The 19,174-nt window shown below is 47.6% G+C and overlaps 1 protein-coding gene across 2 annotated transcripts in view; it reads right to left on the reverse strand.

The window, feature by feature from the left end:
• Positions 1–292: 292 nt before the first annotated feature.
• epha4l (eph receptor A4, like) overlaps positions 293–19,174 on the reverse strand; it is a 50,036-nt gene continuing 31,154 nt past the window's right edge. Inside the window, exons 6-17 of one of the 2 annotated variants that reach the window (XM_079165739.1) lie at positions 14,137–14,261; positions 13,855–14,014; positions 12,891–13,002; positions 10,519–10,577; positions 9,931–10,044; positions 9,086–9,271; positions 5,553–5,614; positions 4,504–4,713; positions 4,206–4,355; positions 3,595–3,791; positions 1,623–1,781; positions 293–526 (exon numbers count right to left, since the gene is read on the reverse strand). In XM_079165739.1, the coding sequence (XP_079021865.1) occupies positions 412–526; positions 1,623–1,781; positions 3,595–3,791; positions 4,206–4,355; positions 4,504–4,713; positions 5,553–5,614; positions 9,086–9,271; positions 9,931–10,044; positions 10,519–10,577; positions 12,891–13,002; positions 13,855–14,014; positions 14,137–14,261 (1,649 nt within the window). In that variant the 3' untranslated portion in view covers positions 293–411. Of the gene's footprint in view, positions 527–1,622; positions 1,782–3,594; positions 3,792–4,205; positions 4,417–4,495; positions 4,714–5,552; positions 5,615–9,085; positions 9,272–9,930; positions 10,045–10,518; positions 10,578–12,890; positions 13,003–13,854; positions 14,015–14,136; positions 14,262–19,174 lie in introns of both variants that reach the window. The other variant, XM_079165738.1, reaches the window with a different exon arrangement.

The following is a 19,174-nucleotide window of genomic DNA, read 5'->3' on the forward strand; positions in this document are numbered from 1 at the left end:
CACCCCCCCCCCCCCCACCACCCCCCCTCGCTTTTCCTTCCAGACCATTAAAGGCACTCCAGATTTGGCCTCTCGGAAGCACTATTCCAGCCGTCCATCCATCTATTCAAAAATGCTGCAGACAGAAACGTCCCATTCTCCAAAACGACAAAACAAAACAAAAAGCGGGGAAGGTAATGGTCTGATTTGAGAAAAAAAAAAAAAAAAGTGCCATTTTCACCACTTTTTTTTTCTTCTTCATCAACATCTTTTTAGATCCAATTTAAAGTGCATGGATGAGGTAAACTACATCTTCATAGTTTATTTGTCTCTTTTTTTTATATTTAATCTTTTTTGTTTGTTTATTTTTTTTTTTTCATAAGAAACGAAGTCGCTTTGCTTCCTTTTCCTCTTTTTCTTGGTTGAAATCTCTCAGACGGGAACCATTCTGCCTTGCATCTGTTGCATTTGGGACAGCATTCCCTGGACGCTGGTCAGGATCTTGTTCTGGTGCGCCGCCAAGGTGATGCCTATGCGAGCCATGTCCCTGCGAAAGGATGATGGGGGCGGGGGGGGGGGGGGGGGGAGAAAGAGGGCCTTTTTAGGACGGGGGACAACAATAGCAAACACAAGTAAGGCCTGATCCACACGATGAATTTTACAGCCTTCCAGTGGAAACTGGCCTGACAGTTTAACTGCTGTATTAGGAATTCCACTTGCCAACACAGCAACCCGAATCCTCTGATCTTAATAGCCGAAATTATTACGAACCAGTGACGGAGACTGAGAAACATTTAACACATTTGCAAAAGATGTCACATATTGATTCTGCTCCAATCCTAGAGGAGTTTAATAGTTTGATACTTTGGGGGATACACGTATTTTCTCTCTGGAGTGAGCTGAGAAGATTGATACCACTCTCATCTCTGTACTGAATGTGGAGCTAGCAGGCTAATATCCTAGCTTGGCTAAAGAACAGCTAGCTTCATGTCGGAACTACACGGCCGCACATTGTAGCACTTAACCCTTTGTGAAACCACAACTTGTCATTCTTTACTTTTTCTATTTCTGTTTTAATTAAACAAATGAGAAAATGTTCATTTCTAAAATGTAGAAATGTTGCAGAGCCAGGCAGGCTGTTTTCTCCTGTTTTTAAGCTAAGCTAAGCTAAGCTAACCGGCTGCTGGATGTGACTTTCTACTCAGCGTAGAGACATGAGAGTGAATTATATTGCCTTGTTTATATTGTTATTGCTTTTATTGTTTCTGTTTTTACCATGTAAAGTGCCTTTTGAGTACCTTTTTTAAAGCGCTATACAAATAAAATATAGTATTATTATATGTACAAATTTCCCCGCTGTGGGACTAATATAGGATTATCTTATCTTAACTTATTCAATTTATTTCTAAATTCTTCAAAAGTAAAATGTTCTTTTTCCTCCCTCAGTGCTGGAATAACTCACGTTAACTACAGAGTATCATTCTTCATCTTAGTCTTCCTCAAATAAGAGAGCAATTCAGCCTAATTCTTTCTACTACCGTAAAGACAAATGTCCCAGTTCCTTAAAATAATTCCCTCACTGTAACAATAGTTTTTTTCGCCGTGCACCTCCTTCTTTGTCACACTCTCCCCTCCGTACTCACTCTTGTGTCATGTGGACCACGGCCTCTGGAGTGGTGTAGCCGGCGGCGGTGAAGTTGTCGCTGTATCTCTCCATGCCGATGGCCTGCAGCCAGTCCTCCACCGTGCCCACGGCCGAGGTCGCCTCGGGGCTCCCCGGCTCCAGCAGGGTGGTGTTAGGCCTGGTGGTGGGCGGAGGAGAGGAAAGTGGAGGGTTCATTTCGTTAACTTAAGTTTCTTGTCAGTTTGGTTCTGTGTTCGATGCTTCGATCCATCAACTAAACCCCAAACCGTGACGCGTGCAACGTCTTTGCAAATAGACAATACAAGTTCCTTGTTAAGTGCTTTTGATCCACTTTCTTGCAACGTCTGGAAAACCATTGATCCATGACAACGGCAACGACAAACGTTCCAGGAATTAGCCTCATTCCTGACTATGACGCTGTAGCATCAGAGCGGCGCGCCGATAACAAGCGAGCCATACCCACAAGTCATAAAAATGCTCCACGCTACATTTCTCTCCAGCTTTTCCCTCCTCGATGGACTCAGCAGGTCTGTCGGGGGGGTTCAGCTCTTGCTACGTGCCCCTGTTTTGTGGGTCCTACCAGAAACCGAGCCAAGCCAAACGTGGTTCCTCCCTGGGTGTGACCGCCACAGTTAGTTAATCCTTATTTTACAGAAAACACATAACCCTCGGGCTGCACCGTGGGGACGTTTAACGCACCGCGGAGTTCCTCCACACGATCAGCAGAATGACCTCCCTCTTCATTCACAGTTTTCTTCTTATCTCTCCTTACGATTGAGTGTCGCAGCAGCGCCGTCGGCCATGAAACATTTACACGGGGGCCCTTGCGAATCTGAGTCGGTGACTCTCTCACACACTCACCCTGTCTCTCTTCATCGTTAGGATGTTGAGGAGAAGTGTGAGAACAGGATGTCAAGACTCTTTAATAAGTCATCTCTACTCAGTAGGTGGAAAAGATTATGCATGAGGATCCCTTTTCACACACACACACACATTTGACTTTCCCCCCTTTCCCTCTTGGAACTGTAAAAGCTGCATTTATAGGTTGGAGTTCTGCTAATTACTCCACGAGGACTCCCCTTCTCGCTCGCGCCGCAGCCGAGTGTGTGAGCGCACGCTCGTTAAACTCCCAACTCAAAAGAATCCCACCGGCCTGCGCCCGAGTCTGTAAACACACGGAGGTCATTCGTAACACGTTTAGCCGCTCGAGAGTAATGGTGTCGGACCTGCAGGGTCATGTTTGTTTTTAACTCGGCGTAACATCGTAATTCCCCCCCCCCCCCCCCCCTCGTGTTAGAGCGCTTACATTTCTCAGTGTACAGCACCATTAAAGCTACCTTGCAAATAAATCCATTATAGAGAGCGTTTGTGCTAAAAAGAGGCACACGTTGCCGGTAATATTTAATGGAGAATGTAAAAACACCGGCGAGAGAATAGGAGAGCATGCGTTTCTGAGTGTGTGTGTGTGTGTGTGTGTGTGTGTGTGTGTGTGTGTAGTAGAATGTTGCGTACGCAATGCACTGTGCGGTAAATTGGCTGCATATGTGTGTTTTTATGCACATTATCTTTTAAACATATTCGCGGGTTACCGCTGTGAGCGTTATGGGAAATTCCACAACTTTTCTATTCTTCTAAAGAGAGTTTATTCGGTGACGGAGACACTTTTCTGCTTTGGAAGAGTTGTTCAGTCGTGCAAAGAATATGTGAAATACACTTGTATGATGGTGATATTCCTGAATAATGTCACCCAATCTCTAAAATGATCCGAATTTCTAAAGAATTTATCAAATTTAAACATGACTGTAGTGGTTTTCTATTGGCAGTAAACCGTTTTTTAGGGACTATTTCTTCAGTAAGAAGTAGTTCCTCAATGAAAACTGTTCACAGTGTGTTCTGTGGATGATCCAGAGTAAATAGGGGGCATCGGGGGCTGAGACCAGATCTGGATGAAAAGAGTCTCCCGCTCTCACCTGACAGTGGTCTCTCCCCCGGTCCTCTTCAGGGTGTTGGGGTTGCGGATCAGCTTGTCCAGCATGTTGACGATCTGTCCGAACTTTGGCCGGTCGGCCCTCTCTCTCTGCCAGCAGTCCAGCATGAGCTGGTGGAGCGCCACGGGGCAGTCCATGGGCGGGGGCAGCCGGTAGCCCTCATCAATGGCCTTGATCACCTAAGGCAGGAGATCGATGCTGCTGTAAGTCACTTTGTCTCTGAGTTTGTCAGTTAAAAAAAACAACCTTGATTGCAGCGTAGCCATTTTTACTCATAGCTTCAATTTTTTGTCACCTTACTTACGACACATTTGCCAGACGTTTGTTCATGCATTAATTCAATTCTTTATCATCATTAGTGCCACTAGAATTGTGAATTCATTGTGTGAATGAGAAAGGGGGAATACACTGCTGGTGTCGTTGTATCACCCTTGACGGTAATTTGATTAAAAATGATGTAGTATCTTTTCAAAAATGTTTGACAGTTGCACAAGCGACTGGGAATTATTGCTCACGCTCCAATATTCCAACCTAATTCCAGCTGTGTATTATTTATGTTTGCCTGCATTTGATTTCCATTTCTCCAGACTTACGTCTTGGTTACTCATGTCCCAGTACGGTCGCTCGCCGTATGACATCACCTCCCACATGACGATGCCGTAGCTCCACACGTCGCTGGCCGAGGTGAACTTCCTGTAAGCGATGGCCTCCGGGGCCGTCCAGCGGATGGGGATCTTCCCCCCCTGTAATTGGAAGATCGGGCCCATTAATGAAAACCGACAAGGTGACACGCGGGAGGACCGGCTGAGTCGGTCGGACACATGTTCGCCTCCACACACACACACACACACACACACACACACACACACACACACACACACACACGCTCACCCTAGTGGTGTACGCAGCCTCGGGGTCGTCCTCCAGCACTCGGGACATGCCGAAGTCGGACACCTTGCACACCAGGTTGCTGTTGACCAGGATGTTGCGAGCCGCCAGGTCGCGGTGAACGTAGCTCATGTCCGACAGGTACTTCATGCCCGACGCGATTCCCCGCAGGATGCCGACCAGCTGGATCACCGTGAAGCGACCGTCGTTCTTCTGCAGGAAAGGGAAGGGAAAAAAAAGGAAAATGTTTAAACATTGTGTCGTCTTAAATGTTTCGGAACATTTCACTTGTGGCGGTAATGATTTGATGAGTAAATTCTGTCTCAGTGTTAATAAATGGTTTATAACTATACAACAATATAATGTCACTGTAAGGAAATATAGGGATATTTCTACACTTACATCACAGCTTAGATCGTTCTATTAGATTTGTTTTTGAATGTATTCTCCACTAGTTAGAGCTCATGTTGCTTGATAACACAGTTTCACGGGGCTGTATGACAACATACAAAAGATTACTTATAATGTGCTATTCATTATCTATTGACTGTTTATAGACATACACAAACTGTATCAAGTTATATTCGTAAAAAAACACCTGAGCATTCATAGGCTGTAAATAACAATATGGTATATGAGTGTATGACCTTTAATATAATGACCTTTAATCTAAAATTTTCCTTATTTATGCTTCCAACTACTATTGTGCAACAAGTTGCTATCTGTGTATAATCAACTGCTGAGTGTTCCTTTTTATTTTAGTCCGTTTGATCTTCACTAAAACCCAAAATGTAGTGAACCCTGGAAATCAAACCTGCGGCAACCTCCTTGTCGGGAAAAAAAAAAAGAACAGTAAGTCTATCAAGGAGGGGATAAAGATTAGGGCGAATGTTTGTGAACGAACGCTTGTAATGTCGGGGAGGAGGGGGGGATGACATGTCAGATAAGATGGGATCGGCACGCTACGCTCGTATCGCATGCTCACACACACGCACACACACGCACACACACGCACACACACGCATGTTCGCAGACAGAAACGCATGACTGACCCTCAGGAATGCATCCAGCGATCCGTTTTCCATGTACTCTGTGATAATCATCACTGGCTTACCTAGGGAGAGAGAGAGAGAGAGAATGAGAGGCAGCTGATTATAGAGGTAAACGATGCACATCACAGCCCGACGCAACAGGGGGGGTTCTCGAGGGAATGTGAGTGTGTGAGTGTGTGTTAGGCCATCCATCTCTGTCCCGTAGTGATTTAATTAGCTCAGTGTTACGGTTGCCCTGACGTCCCACTTACTTTCCCCCCTGCACATGCAAAGGCATCTCCACTGGAACACAACACACACACACACACACACACACAAACGCACAGCATCTTGTGTTTATGCAAATATGAACTGACGTTGGACGCATTATCCAAAGTCTCATCACGGTCACTCACCCAGAATCCCTCTGACTCGCTATTTATGTCACTCACTGTCCCTTTGCCCTTTTTCTCCTCTGCCAACTTTCCACGCATCTGTCACTCTCCCGCTAGCTCTTCTCCGTTGCTTTCTTTTCACCTCCCCCACTCTCTCACCCCCACTCCCCCCCAACCCCCCCCCCCCCCCCCCGCAGATCCCTGCCACTCCTCTCTGGCCTCTTTCACCTCATCCCTCTGTCCTCCCCTCTCTGTCTCTCTCGGGGAAGCGTCTGCGTCTTTATCTGAGCATGGGCAGGCGGCGGGGAGGGTGGACATTCCCTAGTGGATCTCTGTCTGTCTTTGTCTCTTAGGACGGAGGGGGGGAGCGGTCATGAGGAGAGAGAGAGAGAGAGAGAGAGAGAGAGAGAGAGAAAAAAGGAAAGGAAGGGAGGCTTGTTTTTGTCCCAAAATGGCAGCAAGCTGGTGCCTAACCAGCCATGGCAACAACACATGCTGAAAAAGTGCCGCCATGAATTCCTCCCGGAACAGCACAACTGCTCTTTGAGTCCCATTTCACAGTTTAAGGTGGACTTAAAAGGCCGTTGCGTTGAAGAGAAAGTGCTGACTTAGACCGAAATGGCTAGCGGGGAGGTTGTGTGCAAATCTCCAGCAGAATGCCTAAAAAGCGGTGGAGAGCCGGCCGAGCGGGTTTTGGCAGGCGAGGTCTCGAAGGTGAAGTTCCTCGGCTCCACAGCAGGCCTGCTCGCCACGCCAAGAGGCCGTCAGTCACCGCCTTACCCGCCGCGTGATTGGCACTCCATTAATTACGGGGCGCTCCGGCGATGCCCGAAAAAAAAAGGGAGGAAGTGGAGTTAAAGTTGGGGGAGAGCAGGGGGGGGTCGGGGGGCCTTCTTTGTCAGCCATCTTTGTTCCCTTTGTTGCTCGCCTCTGCCCCGGGGCCGCCGGTGATTGACAGCTCCCCAATCAAGTCTGAGGAGCGTCTGACCTGCGACCTTAAACTCTCGCCTTCTCAGCCCCGCCCTCTTCCTCCATTTCCATTTGCATGCTAATTCCTTGTTTACTGAATACGGCCTGCCGGCTTTGGCAATGAACTCTGGGGCCAGTGGGCCGATTATCACCTGCCAACAAAACAACAGGGGAAGGGGACAAACGCAACAGGGGGACAATATTGGGGGGGGGGGGGGGGGGGGGGGGGACGCGGGCTCTTCGGAGGCCGTGGCGTTTGCAGCGAACAAAGATCTGGCTTTTTAAAACGCAGATCTTTTTCTATTTTTAATTAGCACGCTTTTAGTTTATGTAAATCAGCTGTTAAACATATCCCGTCTGATTCCGAGCTCTGAACGGAGGCTGGACTTTAATTACACACTTTGCGTGACAGAAACTTTAAATCCGTACAGGCTTCAAGACGGTGGACTGCAGCCAGCAGTCCTCAGTGAGAGAGATTTCTTTTGCACATTTATGTATTTCGGCGTCTATTTAAATACCCTCCATAATTAATGAGGCTTAATTGTCTACGTTGGAGATGCCAGCAAACTGAGGCCAGAATGAGAATTCCTTTTAACGTGATTGTAATGGACAGCGGGGAGTGCAATTCAAATAATGGATTTTTAATAGATTCCACCGAACACACTGAAGTGTAAAGGACTAATTTGCCCAAAACCTTCACGTCAAGTTCCTAAAAAGTGAGAGTGGATGGAGGTGGTATCACGTTTGTCTTCTCGCTGTGGCTCACCGTCTCGCTCCGTCTCGTTTCTCTTTCAGCCTCCGGTTCGGTAGTTCTACCGCTCGTTCTCTGTCTTTCCTCTAATCCATCAGCTCTCAACCAGCCTTCTCCATTTTGCACCTTCCCCGTCCGCTTCTTGTCTCCGGTTTCTTTCCCCTTCCTCCTGTCCATCTGTCCACCTTTGTCTTCCTCACTCTAGGGTCTGCGAGGTCACCCCCCCTCCCCCCCGCCCGGTGTTATAGGTGATATGCAATTCTGCCCGTGCTGCTGTTTACTTTCAGCTCCGGCCGGGCTGAAAGTGTGTATGCGTGCATCTTTCTGTGTGTGTGTGTGTGTGTGTGTGTGTGTACAGTGTGTAGAACAGTGGCAGAGACGGCGTTATCTAGCACAGATAGGGCCGGGCTGTTGTTGTGTCACGACGCATTAAGGCACTTCATCCATCGAACCCCTCCAGCCCAGGCTGGCTCATCAGCTATGGTAACACTCACGCACACATGCGTGCAATCAAAGGTGGAGGGACGCCGACATGTGCTGACACACACACATATATATACACGCATATATATACACGAACACCTCCGGCCCTAACAGAAAGCACCGGGGGAAGGTGTTGAAGGTGGGGGGGGGGGGGGGGGGGAGAGAAGAGAGTGCCAAGGGCAGAGGGAGGGAGATTTGCCCGGTGTTTTGTGGCCATGCAGCAGCAGATAGAGGAGGGATAGGGTATCACTCCCTAACCCCAAACACATTTACAGCTGACATCATGATTAATGAGCCTGGTGCCGCGCTACAGGGTCTGTTCCTGGACCCATTAGACCCCCCTCCCAAACTGCCCAGCTACCTCAACTCCACCACCCCCCCTCACCCCCCTTTCCCAACCAATGCTGGACCCCCCCTTCCATCTGGACAAAGCCCACCTGGGGATACCCCGGATGGAGTGTGCGGGCAACACACATGCACAAACACGTATATATATATATATATATATATATATATATATATATATATATATATATATATGCGAATGCAGGTCTCACTTAGGCCTTCAGATGCTGCAGGTATGCCAGCATTAAAGCACACAAGCGCCATACAAACACACACCTTTTGGCTGGTAAAGATTGGTTTGTCCCAACACTCGCCCTTTTCCAAAGTCACCCAAACCCGCAGACGTACTTAGCGGTGATTTATTGTTGCGTTTATTTGAAGGGAGAAAGGGGGACAGCGGGAATGAATGTCCTGTCTGTGTCATTATAATATAAAAGTCATTGTGTGTGTAAATGGTATCATTGCAATTTCCTTTCCCCCAAAATAGATTCAGGTTTCTCAAATAGGGAACGAATCATGCGGCAAAATGTGTTCTTTCCGTCTTATGGAAATGGGGGAATTCTCCTCCTGCACCCGTTAAAAAAGTAAACGCAATAACATGCTCGACGTACATTTGGTCACCACACCCTCCAGGTGGATGATGTTGGGGTGGTCGAACTGGCCCATGATGCTGGCCTCGGACAGGAAGTCCCTCCTCTGCTTATCGGTGTAGCCGGCCTTCAGCGTCTTGATGGCCACGCAGATCTCCCTCTTGCCCGGCATCTTCAGACGGCCGCTGCAGACCTCGCCGAACTCCCCTGAAAACACACGTGCTGGGGTTTAAAAAAGAAGTGTACCAAGCGCTCTGATACCACAGTGCACGGATTATGAATCACATCGAGGAGGGAGCATGTGTGTGTGTGTGTGTGTGCGTGCAGGTTAGAAGGGGTCCGATTTTAACATTGATCAGGGCCTCTAATCCCTCACTCCACTCGCCCACTGGAGCAGGGAGAGAGAGAGAGCGAAGGGGAAGTGTGTATTGATTCTTTCTCTTTATTATTTTGTCATTGGATGACTTTTCTCTGGCCACAGGAAGAGAACAGACAACATATTTAGCCTCCTCTGATTTTTATTTACTTATTTCTTTACTCTCTCAGAGGCAGACCAGATGTCATTGTCTGAGAAAACAATGTTCCTTCATTCACAAGGGGCCCATGAGAGCACACACACACACACACACACACAGCCACGCACAGACGCGAGTCGCTGAGAATGATGTGGCAGCTTCAGAACTTTGCATAAAAACGAATACTAACTGCACTATTAGGCCATTAGGTGAATGCTTTTATCCAAAGTGTGTTATAATACGCCTTACCGCAAAGGCTCCCCGGAACACTGCATTCATAATAAGTGATGTAAAAAAGTCTTATGAACGGCTTATATAATGGGAGTATAAAAACGAAACGTGGCCCCTCACCGATGCCGATGACTTTCTCGATCTTGATGCAGGAGGCGTCGATCTCTTTGGCGAACTCACGGACGGCTTGGTTCGGGTCCTCGTAGGTGAAGGGGTCAACGTATATCCTCACTCCTGAGGAAAGACGTTTGGGGAATGAAAGGAAGAAGAAAAAAAAAAAAATGAAGGTTAATTTATTCCTGAATGTACGCTCCATCTGTTCTTTATTTCCATCACGCTGCAGGCTACACCGCCTTCCTCTGTGGGACCTCCTCCTTTCTTCTCCCCGTACCTCGCTTCACACTCTAGACTCCATTGCTTTCCATGTCACTACGGCTGACTCCAATGAAGATGGAGCTCATTAACTTGATTTTTTTTTGTTGTGGGGACGCAAACAACAACAACCTTGATGACTTGATAATGAGGTGTTTGGAGCATGTTAGGATGCAAGTACATTAACTTCAAAATAGTTTGCCCCCCCTTCCCGCCCACTACCTCATTTTATGGGCTTCATTTGCGGTTTAGAGTGCATGCACATGAACACACCTGCCAGCGCTAATGTTTTTTTCAATTATAGAGTGTGTGGGCGGGGTGTTAACTGTGAGTTACCTTGATGCAAGTGCTTCTCTTCGTCGGAGTCCTGCTTGGCCTTGCTGTACTTACTCCTTCTGGGGGCAAAGACAGCAGGACGGTCAGTCGCAGTGACAACAGCACATGAAGTCTCAAACGTCGGGGATAATGTGTAAAAAAACAACAATAGAAAAGGCAAAGCATTGTCTGTAAAAATAACAAATTATAATAATAACAAAGTGTCAATTTCGTAAACCCTAATTAATACTCAAACTAAGACTCCGAACCCACTACACATCAATTTAATTATGTGAAGAGGCGACACAATCACTGATTACTGTTCGGACATTAAAATTCTTGTTTGATGTTAATTATTCATTAAAGGAGCTCATTACAGGGACAGAAACTGCTTTTGAATGCTAACCTAACATAATTTTTAGAGTTTGGTTTCTTAGTAATCGCTCTGAGATGAGGGGATAAAAAGCTTGAAGAGAATAGTTTCTGGGTAATATGCTTATTAGCATCCTTGCCAAGTGTTGGATTAGAAGATTAATAGCACTCTCATGTCTGTCTGTTAAATATGCAGCTACAACAAGTGGAGGGTTAGCTTAGCTTAGCATAAAGACCAGAAACAGCTAGGCCGGCCCTGTCCTTCTACAAGCACATCCAAAGCTCACTAATGAAATATTATCTCATCTGTTTGATTGAGTACACAAAGTGAAACCCAAAATGTTTAACTGTTCTTTAAAAGGGGACATGTGATGCTACAAGCCAATCAGATTTGTCTCTCTTTGTCACATGCAAGGTCATCCGAGAGTAGCTCCACCGACGGCTTCAGAACTACTTTTGCAAAGGTGCGCCATATTTTTCCTCGCAAGCCAATCAGAGTCCGGTGTTTCAGACAAATAATGAATACAAGCACAATCAGAGAGACAATGTGAGAAAAAGAATGTGTTTTTTTTAAAGCATGTGAACGTGTTCTATTAGAAACCCAAAATACATAAGTATGAACCTGAGAACCAACATGATATGTCCCCTTTAAGATAAAATATTACACTGAAGGTTCCTGAAGGGCACTGAGCAGCAAATCAATCCTGGAAGAGATGCACTTAAATCCCTCCGAATCCCTCCGGCAGCCTGACACCTGTGCTTATATTGATGTGTCGGGTCAGTGGCGGAAATGACCAGATGTGCGAGACATTGTTCTCCTCTATGGTTGTGTAATGATGGTAAACGGGCGACGTGATTACAGTCCCTCCCCACAATCACCAGGATGGCCGCGGCAGCACAATGACAGTGGCCGTCACATGCATATAAAAAAGGCTGAGACAACCACCTGCTTGGCCGGGGAGAGAGGCAATCACATGGAAAAGAGAGGACACACACACACACACACACACACACACACACACACACACACACACACACACACGCACACACAATCAACATCCCCCTTCACTCCCCATCATTCTCACCACCAATACACACATGCAAACGATGATTTGCTTTCCATATGAAGAGGCACACTCACACATAAAGGGATCAACGAAAGCCCATAAAAAGGTGCACACACACACACACACACACACACACACACACACACACACACACACACACACACACGGGAATCAACACACAAACCATTAACGCTCCCCTCCCCTCCCCCCCAGTGCCACCACACACATGAAAAGAACACTTTTTCACATAAGGACGTGCATAAACACATACACACCCCCGACACACACACACACACACACACACACACACACACACACACACACACACACACAGGGAGAGTGTGGTTAACACCCTGAGGTGAGGCAGACCCATCTGCATGTAATCCCATCTGTGTGACGGTGCTTTGTCCTGCTCGCTGGTTAACACCCTGAGATTGGGTCACTGCAAATCCACCTGATGCCTCTCTGTCTGTATTCTATCTCCTACCTTTCACTGCCCGCTTATCTCATCTTTTTTTCCCGCTCTCTCCCTCTTCCTCTCTCTCTCTCTCTCTCTCTCTCTCATTCTCTTCACGGCGGGCAGCAGGGCGCAGCGGGAGAAAATAACTAGCGTTCGGGATTACAGCCACTATAGCCGAGAGATAGAGGGGATGGGAGCCGGGACGGATGCAGAGGACAGGGAGCGAGGGGGTCGCTGATTGCATCTCTTCAGCTGTCGGAGCTGTCAATCACGTCTCCGGTGTGGCGAGTCATCACTCATCCGCCGTGAGCGAGTCCCACTGGCTGTCTGGCTCAGTGTGTGTGTGTGTGTTTTGGCCTATGTGTGTGTGTGTTTTCGAGCAAAGTCCATCTCCTGACAGCTACTTTTCCCCCGGCGCTAAGCAAGACATCCGTCGTCCAGGAGGAAAGAGGGACAGACAGGAAGCAGGAAAGGGACAGACGGGCGACGCTCACCTTCGGCTGATGACGAAAGCGCTGATGAGGATGATGAGGAGGACCACGCTGCCCACCACCGACACCAGTAACACTGTGGAGTTGGCCCCATCGCCGATGATGGGAGCTGGAACTGAGGAAAAAGGGAGGAAAGATGGGAGGACAAAAAAGGAGGGTGGAGGGGAAGAGAGAGAGAAAAGGAGGACGGTTGGAAAGAGACAAAGAGCAAAGTCAATATCATTGCGCTCAACCAAGTCGCCGCACATGAAAGAGCCTGTGTACATTCTGTGTTTGTCATTGACCCCCCCCCACACTTCCTCCCTGTGTTTCCCTTCCTTTTCCACTGAGACAATGCCGGCCCATTAGGATGGGTGCTTGACCATGTCATTATCATGCGCTGCTGTCTCTATCTGCATTACAAAGGGGACACCTGGCCTTACAGTGCATCTCTGTAGCCCTCTACGACGTCATAATCTCCCTTTGAAAGACGCAAACACAGATTTTTGTCCCTATAACAGGCACAGAAAATTTGTACAAAATTGATCTGTTCTTATGAATGCTTGCACTCCACTGTGGAACATTTGTGAGGGGGGAAAAACTGTTTAGCTTTATAACATTTAAGGCCTCTAATGAGAAGCAAAGAGCAGCAATCAGCAGCTTCTATAAGTAAAACTGTCAGAAATGGTCATAGGCCATTATTCAAAAACTCATATAGCTTGAACCCCTGGCTGGCGCATCCACTGAGACTCATTGCAACCTGAATAATGGAAGCTACTCAAGTTGCCAGTCAGGTGCCGGAGCACAATATCATTTATCTTTTATAGACGGCAGCTATTTTGATTAACGACTCCATAATGAAAGAGACCAACTCGTAAAAGATGCTATCGTTGTAGGACTTTGCAGAAACAGGCGTGACAGAGCTGGCATCGAGCCTCTCGGGCTCTGCCGTGCACGGCCCAAGGAGCGGTGGCGTGCCTGAACTCACCGGAGTTGGTCATGAACTCAAACGGGCCGCTGAATTCCCCGTAGCCGGCCGCCGTGCGCGCGCGCACGTGGAACACGTAGGAGGTCAGGGGGGTGAGGCCCTTGATGTCGGTGTTCCTCGACGAGGTTTTTATGATTCTGTAGCTTCTTTCATTTTGGTCCTGAGGATGAAAGATGGTTGAGGGAGGAAAAAGAGGGGACAAGTCAGACTTGGCTTTCTGACGGTCTACTTTGGAGATCCTTTCATCAGCGGGAACTACATCTCCCGTGGGACCCCCCTCACCTTCTCATAGTACTTGACCTCGTACTCCAGGATGACCCCGTTGGCTCTGTCCGGCGGCTGCCAGGCCAGGGAGATGGTGTGTCTTGTGATGTCCTTTGCCTGAATGGAAGACACTGGAGAGGGAGCTAGACAGATGATCAAAGAAAAAGGGGGGAAATATTTTAACCCACTGCTTTCTCCCAGTCCCCCCATGTTATTTTAGCCTTGCAGACACCAAGTCTGTTTTATGTTGCTCTCCCACAGTGAATCCACCACTTTCTGCTCCTGCTGAGAAAGTCAAACAGTGGGCCAGCCCACAAGGCAATCGCTTCCATTTGTCTTTAAAATTTGGCTTCCGTTCAAAGATCCGAGGCGTTACAGAGCTGTATGGCCGCGCAGCTGAATTGCCAAAGCTAGAGTGTATGGCAATACTCTCCTTCTGAACTAATGGGCTGGCATCAATAAAAAGTGATCCAATTTCCTTCTCGGCTGACGCTAGCGTCTTAGACACTTTTCTTGCGAGCTGGCAAAATGATGTCTAACTTTATTTCCTGCAGATACGCAGGTCACCCTGCTGCTACACAGTCCGCCTCCAAAAGCTCAAAATGAGCTCAACGCCTTTGCGTTTATTTTTATTTTTTTTGGGGATGTTTTTTTTTCTTCTTTGTCTTCGTGAGAGCAAATCAATTGGTTTTCATTAAAGCTCTAGTGAGCTATCTTATCTGGAGCCCTCTCTGCTGCAGCTGATAATGAGGCCCATATTTCAAGCAGCCGCGCTATCTGCGTTCAGACGCCTTTAACATGTGAAGGTTAAAGCACAGATAACGGCTCACGCTCGTCCCCTCCCTCCAGTACATCGCCGCCGCCGCCGCACAAATCAGACCTCTATCTTCAGGGAGTGTGACAACACTTAAATTGGGTCATACACACTATTGACGCTTGGTATCCACGAGACTGGAAGAGGTAGTGTCGTAAAACAGCGAAACACTCAGATTGAGTTTTGAGCAGAGAAGAGGATACATGGTGGAGCAGGTGGAGTTATAGACTATGGAACAATAGCCTTACACAGGTGAACACTTAATTCAGGTACAAAAAGACCTCAGACAACCTTCTTCTCACATTAACAACTTGTACCATCAATCAGAGGTGGGACCAAGTCAATGTTTTGCAAGTCACAAGTAAGTCTCAAGTCCTAAACTTTTAGCTTCAAGTCCAAAACAAGTCATAATGCACTCTTCACTAAATGGAATGCTACTCCTCTTTCGTTGACCATTGCAAAGTTGTTGATCTTTTGGTATCATTTTTTCCAACTGCCTCTTCGTAACGTACCATTATCTTCATTGTTCTTCACTACAACTTGATTGGATGCCATCCAATAATAACAGTTTCAGATTCAGGAAATGAACGGAAATGAATTGAAACCTTTTTTAAATAACATACTTGGTATTTTTAAGTCAAAAGGCTCAAATCCAAGTGAGCCACAAGTCTAAAGTTATTAAATCTGTGACAAACCATGTGACCCGAGTCCAAACCTCTGCCCTCAACAACCAAACAACCTCAGTCATCTATTCTCCAAAGAGAACAAAGCACCACGCAAAATATTAATAATGATAAAAAACAAACATTTCCACTGATGCCCAGGTAGCATTTCTTTGTGGCGTCTGCTCTTACAAGTTCACGAGGAGTGAATCTTTGACCCCTGGTCCTCAGTGAGACTGTAACCAAACTCGTTCCAGACCATCTGCCTTTTAAAAAATTACAGTGGGATGATTAATGAGGGGTTCACTGTGCACCAATTATGATTGGATTATCTATGACATTATATACATTCTCATCACTTTGACCGGGGGCTCCAGGGAGCCTAGCCTGCAAGCTAACGCTAACAAAACCCTGCTTTTAGAAGGGGATTGAGTTCAAACGGGCCTGGAATTCAAACACCGGATTGAATTTCAGGGGGGTTGAAGAGGCGGCTGGAGTGGGGGGGGCGGGAGTGGGGATGGGGGGGGGGGGGGGGGGGGGGGGGGGGGGGCAGGGGGTTTGTGACCAGTAGGGGTTGAGATGGAGATGGAGAGGGATGGGATTGCAGACATCTTTTGGTAAATAGATTAACCCAAAGGTTGTGTAATCCTGTTGGCCTAATGTGTTGCGTCTCAGTTAAACAATTAGATGGCGGCCATTTGTATCCCTCCAATCAATCTTACCCGGCAGCGAGAGCCAATTTGAAGGCCCTCCTGGGGATGACCGGGGACGCTCTGGCTCAGACAGAAAACACCCGAGGGGTCGCAGGGCCCCCGTGCCCCCCCCCCCCGAGGTAATACACACATCCATCTTTCCACCAAAGATGACAGAGATGGCGATTTAATTGCGTTCGCCTCCTCTTGTTGCATTTATTTTATTTTTCCCTCGACTAATGTGAGGATAAAGATGAGTGATTTTCTGAGTGGTCCCTTCTGAGGTTCCCTACGTGAGACTGCAAGGTTAAACACAGCCAGACACAAGATAGGTGATCCATCAAGGCCAAAGTTTTCCTCTCTTTTTTTTAAGATAAATTAGTCAGAGGAATGCATTAAAAAGCAAACTGACCACAAATAAATGTGAAATATTGTCAAAACAACGCGTGCACCAGGTGAACAATGCTGATTCAAGACTGAACCTGAACTGTCTACCCTGAATGGAGAAAAGTTTAGCCCGAGGCGGAGACTGATCAGGCTAGACCAGCACCTCTGTAGATGAATTTAAATATGTGGGGCAGATCTGTAATTTCTTACTGCCTCCTGAACGCGTGGGCTAAAAAAAACGCTGGTGGAATAATAAGTGAGAGACGCGATGAATATTCAGATCTCATTTTCAGAAATGTGTGGTCCTGAAAAAAAAAAACTCTTTCACAGCCTGCGACACTTGTACACACACACTTACATACAGCACACACACACACACACACACACACACACACACAGCAGCACAAAGGACCTCATTACACAAACAGAAAGATAGAAACTCACATAGAAAAACATACACCTAGTCCCATTATCTCACACAGACAGAGAAAAATACCCAATCACGCCGCCTATGCGTACATTATAATGAGTAAAAACCTGGCAGAGACACATAGAGTTCTCGGTTTGGTTTTTAAAAAATATCACTGCCCGGGACAATGGTGGAGGTTGCGTGTCAGTTTTATTTTGTTGTCTCTGCGTGGAACACAGTTTGTTCAGTGAGCGAGTTTGTCTTCGCGGGCATGTTAGGCACAGAGTATTTGTGTTGCGAGGAGCAGCTGTGGTCAGTGCGAATGTGCGGCCGATTACAGTTCGTCATAAAAAGAGACAGGGGCCGGGGGTGCACATGTGGTTGCCAGATTTGGAGCCTGGTTGCCAGATTTGGAGCCGCTGGATTTTTTGCTGCCGCCCAGGAAAAATAGCCGTGGAGGGGAGCCGTTTCTCAGGGTGTATAGAAAATGGCTCCTGCGTACAAGATCCCCCACTCTCCCCCACTCTCCCCCACTCCCCCTCACCCCCGTAGAGAGAGCCTGCTTCCATCTCCCCAAACACATTTCCACATGTACGTCTGTCCCATTTGCCGTGAGAGATGGAAACTCACACACGTGTGCGCAGATGGACGTGACCACACACACGCTCTCTCATGCACTAATTCACTTCTAGTCACCTAAGCCTGCCAAGTATTTTGTACCGAGACATAAACACCTCTCTCTCTCTCTCTGACTCTCTTCCCCCCCCCCCCCCCCCCCCCCTCGTTCTCACACACGCACAAAAGTGCTTGATCCCATAAAATGGGGAAAAAAAACATCCATTTTCAGCCAGAGGTCAGCTCAAAGCCTGGACATCCCCCGCCTCCCTTCCCTCATGCAGTCCGGGTGAAAGGGTTACACCCCGGCTGATTTATGACGACGGGATTGTTCGTGGCGAGGCGCAGAATCTGACCTCTTCGTGAGCACACAAAACGCATGACCGGTCACGGACGCTTGCACGTGCAATCAGCAAGTCTTCATTTTTGTCTCCCGGGTTATTTCTCCGCTGCACCTTCATCCGTTTTCTTCTCACGCAAAGATACATGATATCGTACAATACACAGCACAAAATACTCCAACCTGCCTACCTCACTTCTTCCCCTCTCTAGCCGAAATCTGAACTTTTATGGAAAGGCGGTGGCAAAGGGGTGTCTTTTCCACGGCACTTATAAATCCTAATAAAGCTATCATAATAAATGTGTAATCCGCGGTGTCTGGGTGACGGGAGGCGATGCAGAGAGAGAGGGACAGCCGCAGATGACTGGCTGGATTACCAGCGGCTGAAACCGAAGCTTCCAAAGCCCCTACCGAGCATTAGCAGGAAGAAATCCAATCAGTCTGGAGCTATTCGCTTTAACACGCACACACACACACACACACACAAATTAGAAGAGACACGCACACCCGGAGACACATAGAGGACATTGTTTGAGAGGCAAATGTGGAGCATTTCTATCCACGGGGCGCGCAAACATTCTGTATAGTGCATTTTCTCACTTTTAGCCAAGCGTGCATTCGGTTTCGGCACATGTGCAAACACACACACACACACACACACACACACACACACACACACACCGTAATAGAGCTTCCAGCTGCAAGCTTCATATAACTAATCCTGGGGAACAGTTGTGAAACATGCACCAGTGACGAGCCAAAGGCAACATCATCTATATCTTACAACTTGAAGTCAGCAGATTAGCCTGGAGGAACAGGGACATCGCTGTGTGTGTGTTACTACGTCTTTGTCTGAATCCGTGTTTGAGAGTTGGCACTTTGGGGGGTCTTTTTGCGCAACCCTGCGCCAGAGCGACCGCACCGACGCGCTATGCTATCGCGGGCCCTCCGCCCCTGGACTCCAGGGTCTGCTCCATTACGGCTCCCACGCATGCCTGTCTGGCAGCACTCTCCCACAGGCCGCGCATCCCATTCATCTCCATCTTCCTGACCCCCCGGCTGATAAATCAAGCCACTGTTGTCCTTATATTGCCGGTCCGAAGCCCTATTCAAGGTATTCGCTTTTTATTTTCCCAG

The sequence above is a fragment of the Pholis gunnellus genome (genome assembly GCF_910591455.1).
Source record: "Pholis gunnellus genome assembly, chromosome: 9".
NCBI lineage: Eukaryota > Metazoa > Chordata > Actinopteri > Perciformes > Pholidae > Pholis > Pholis gunnellus.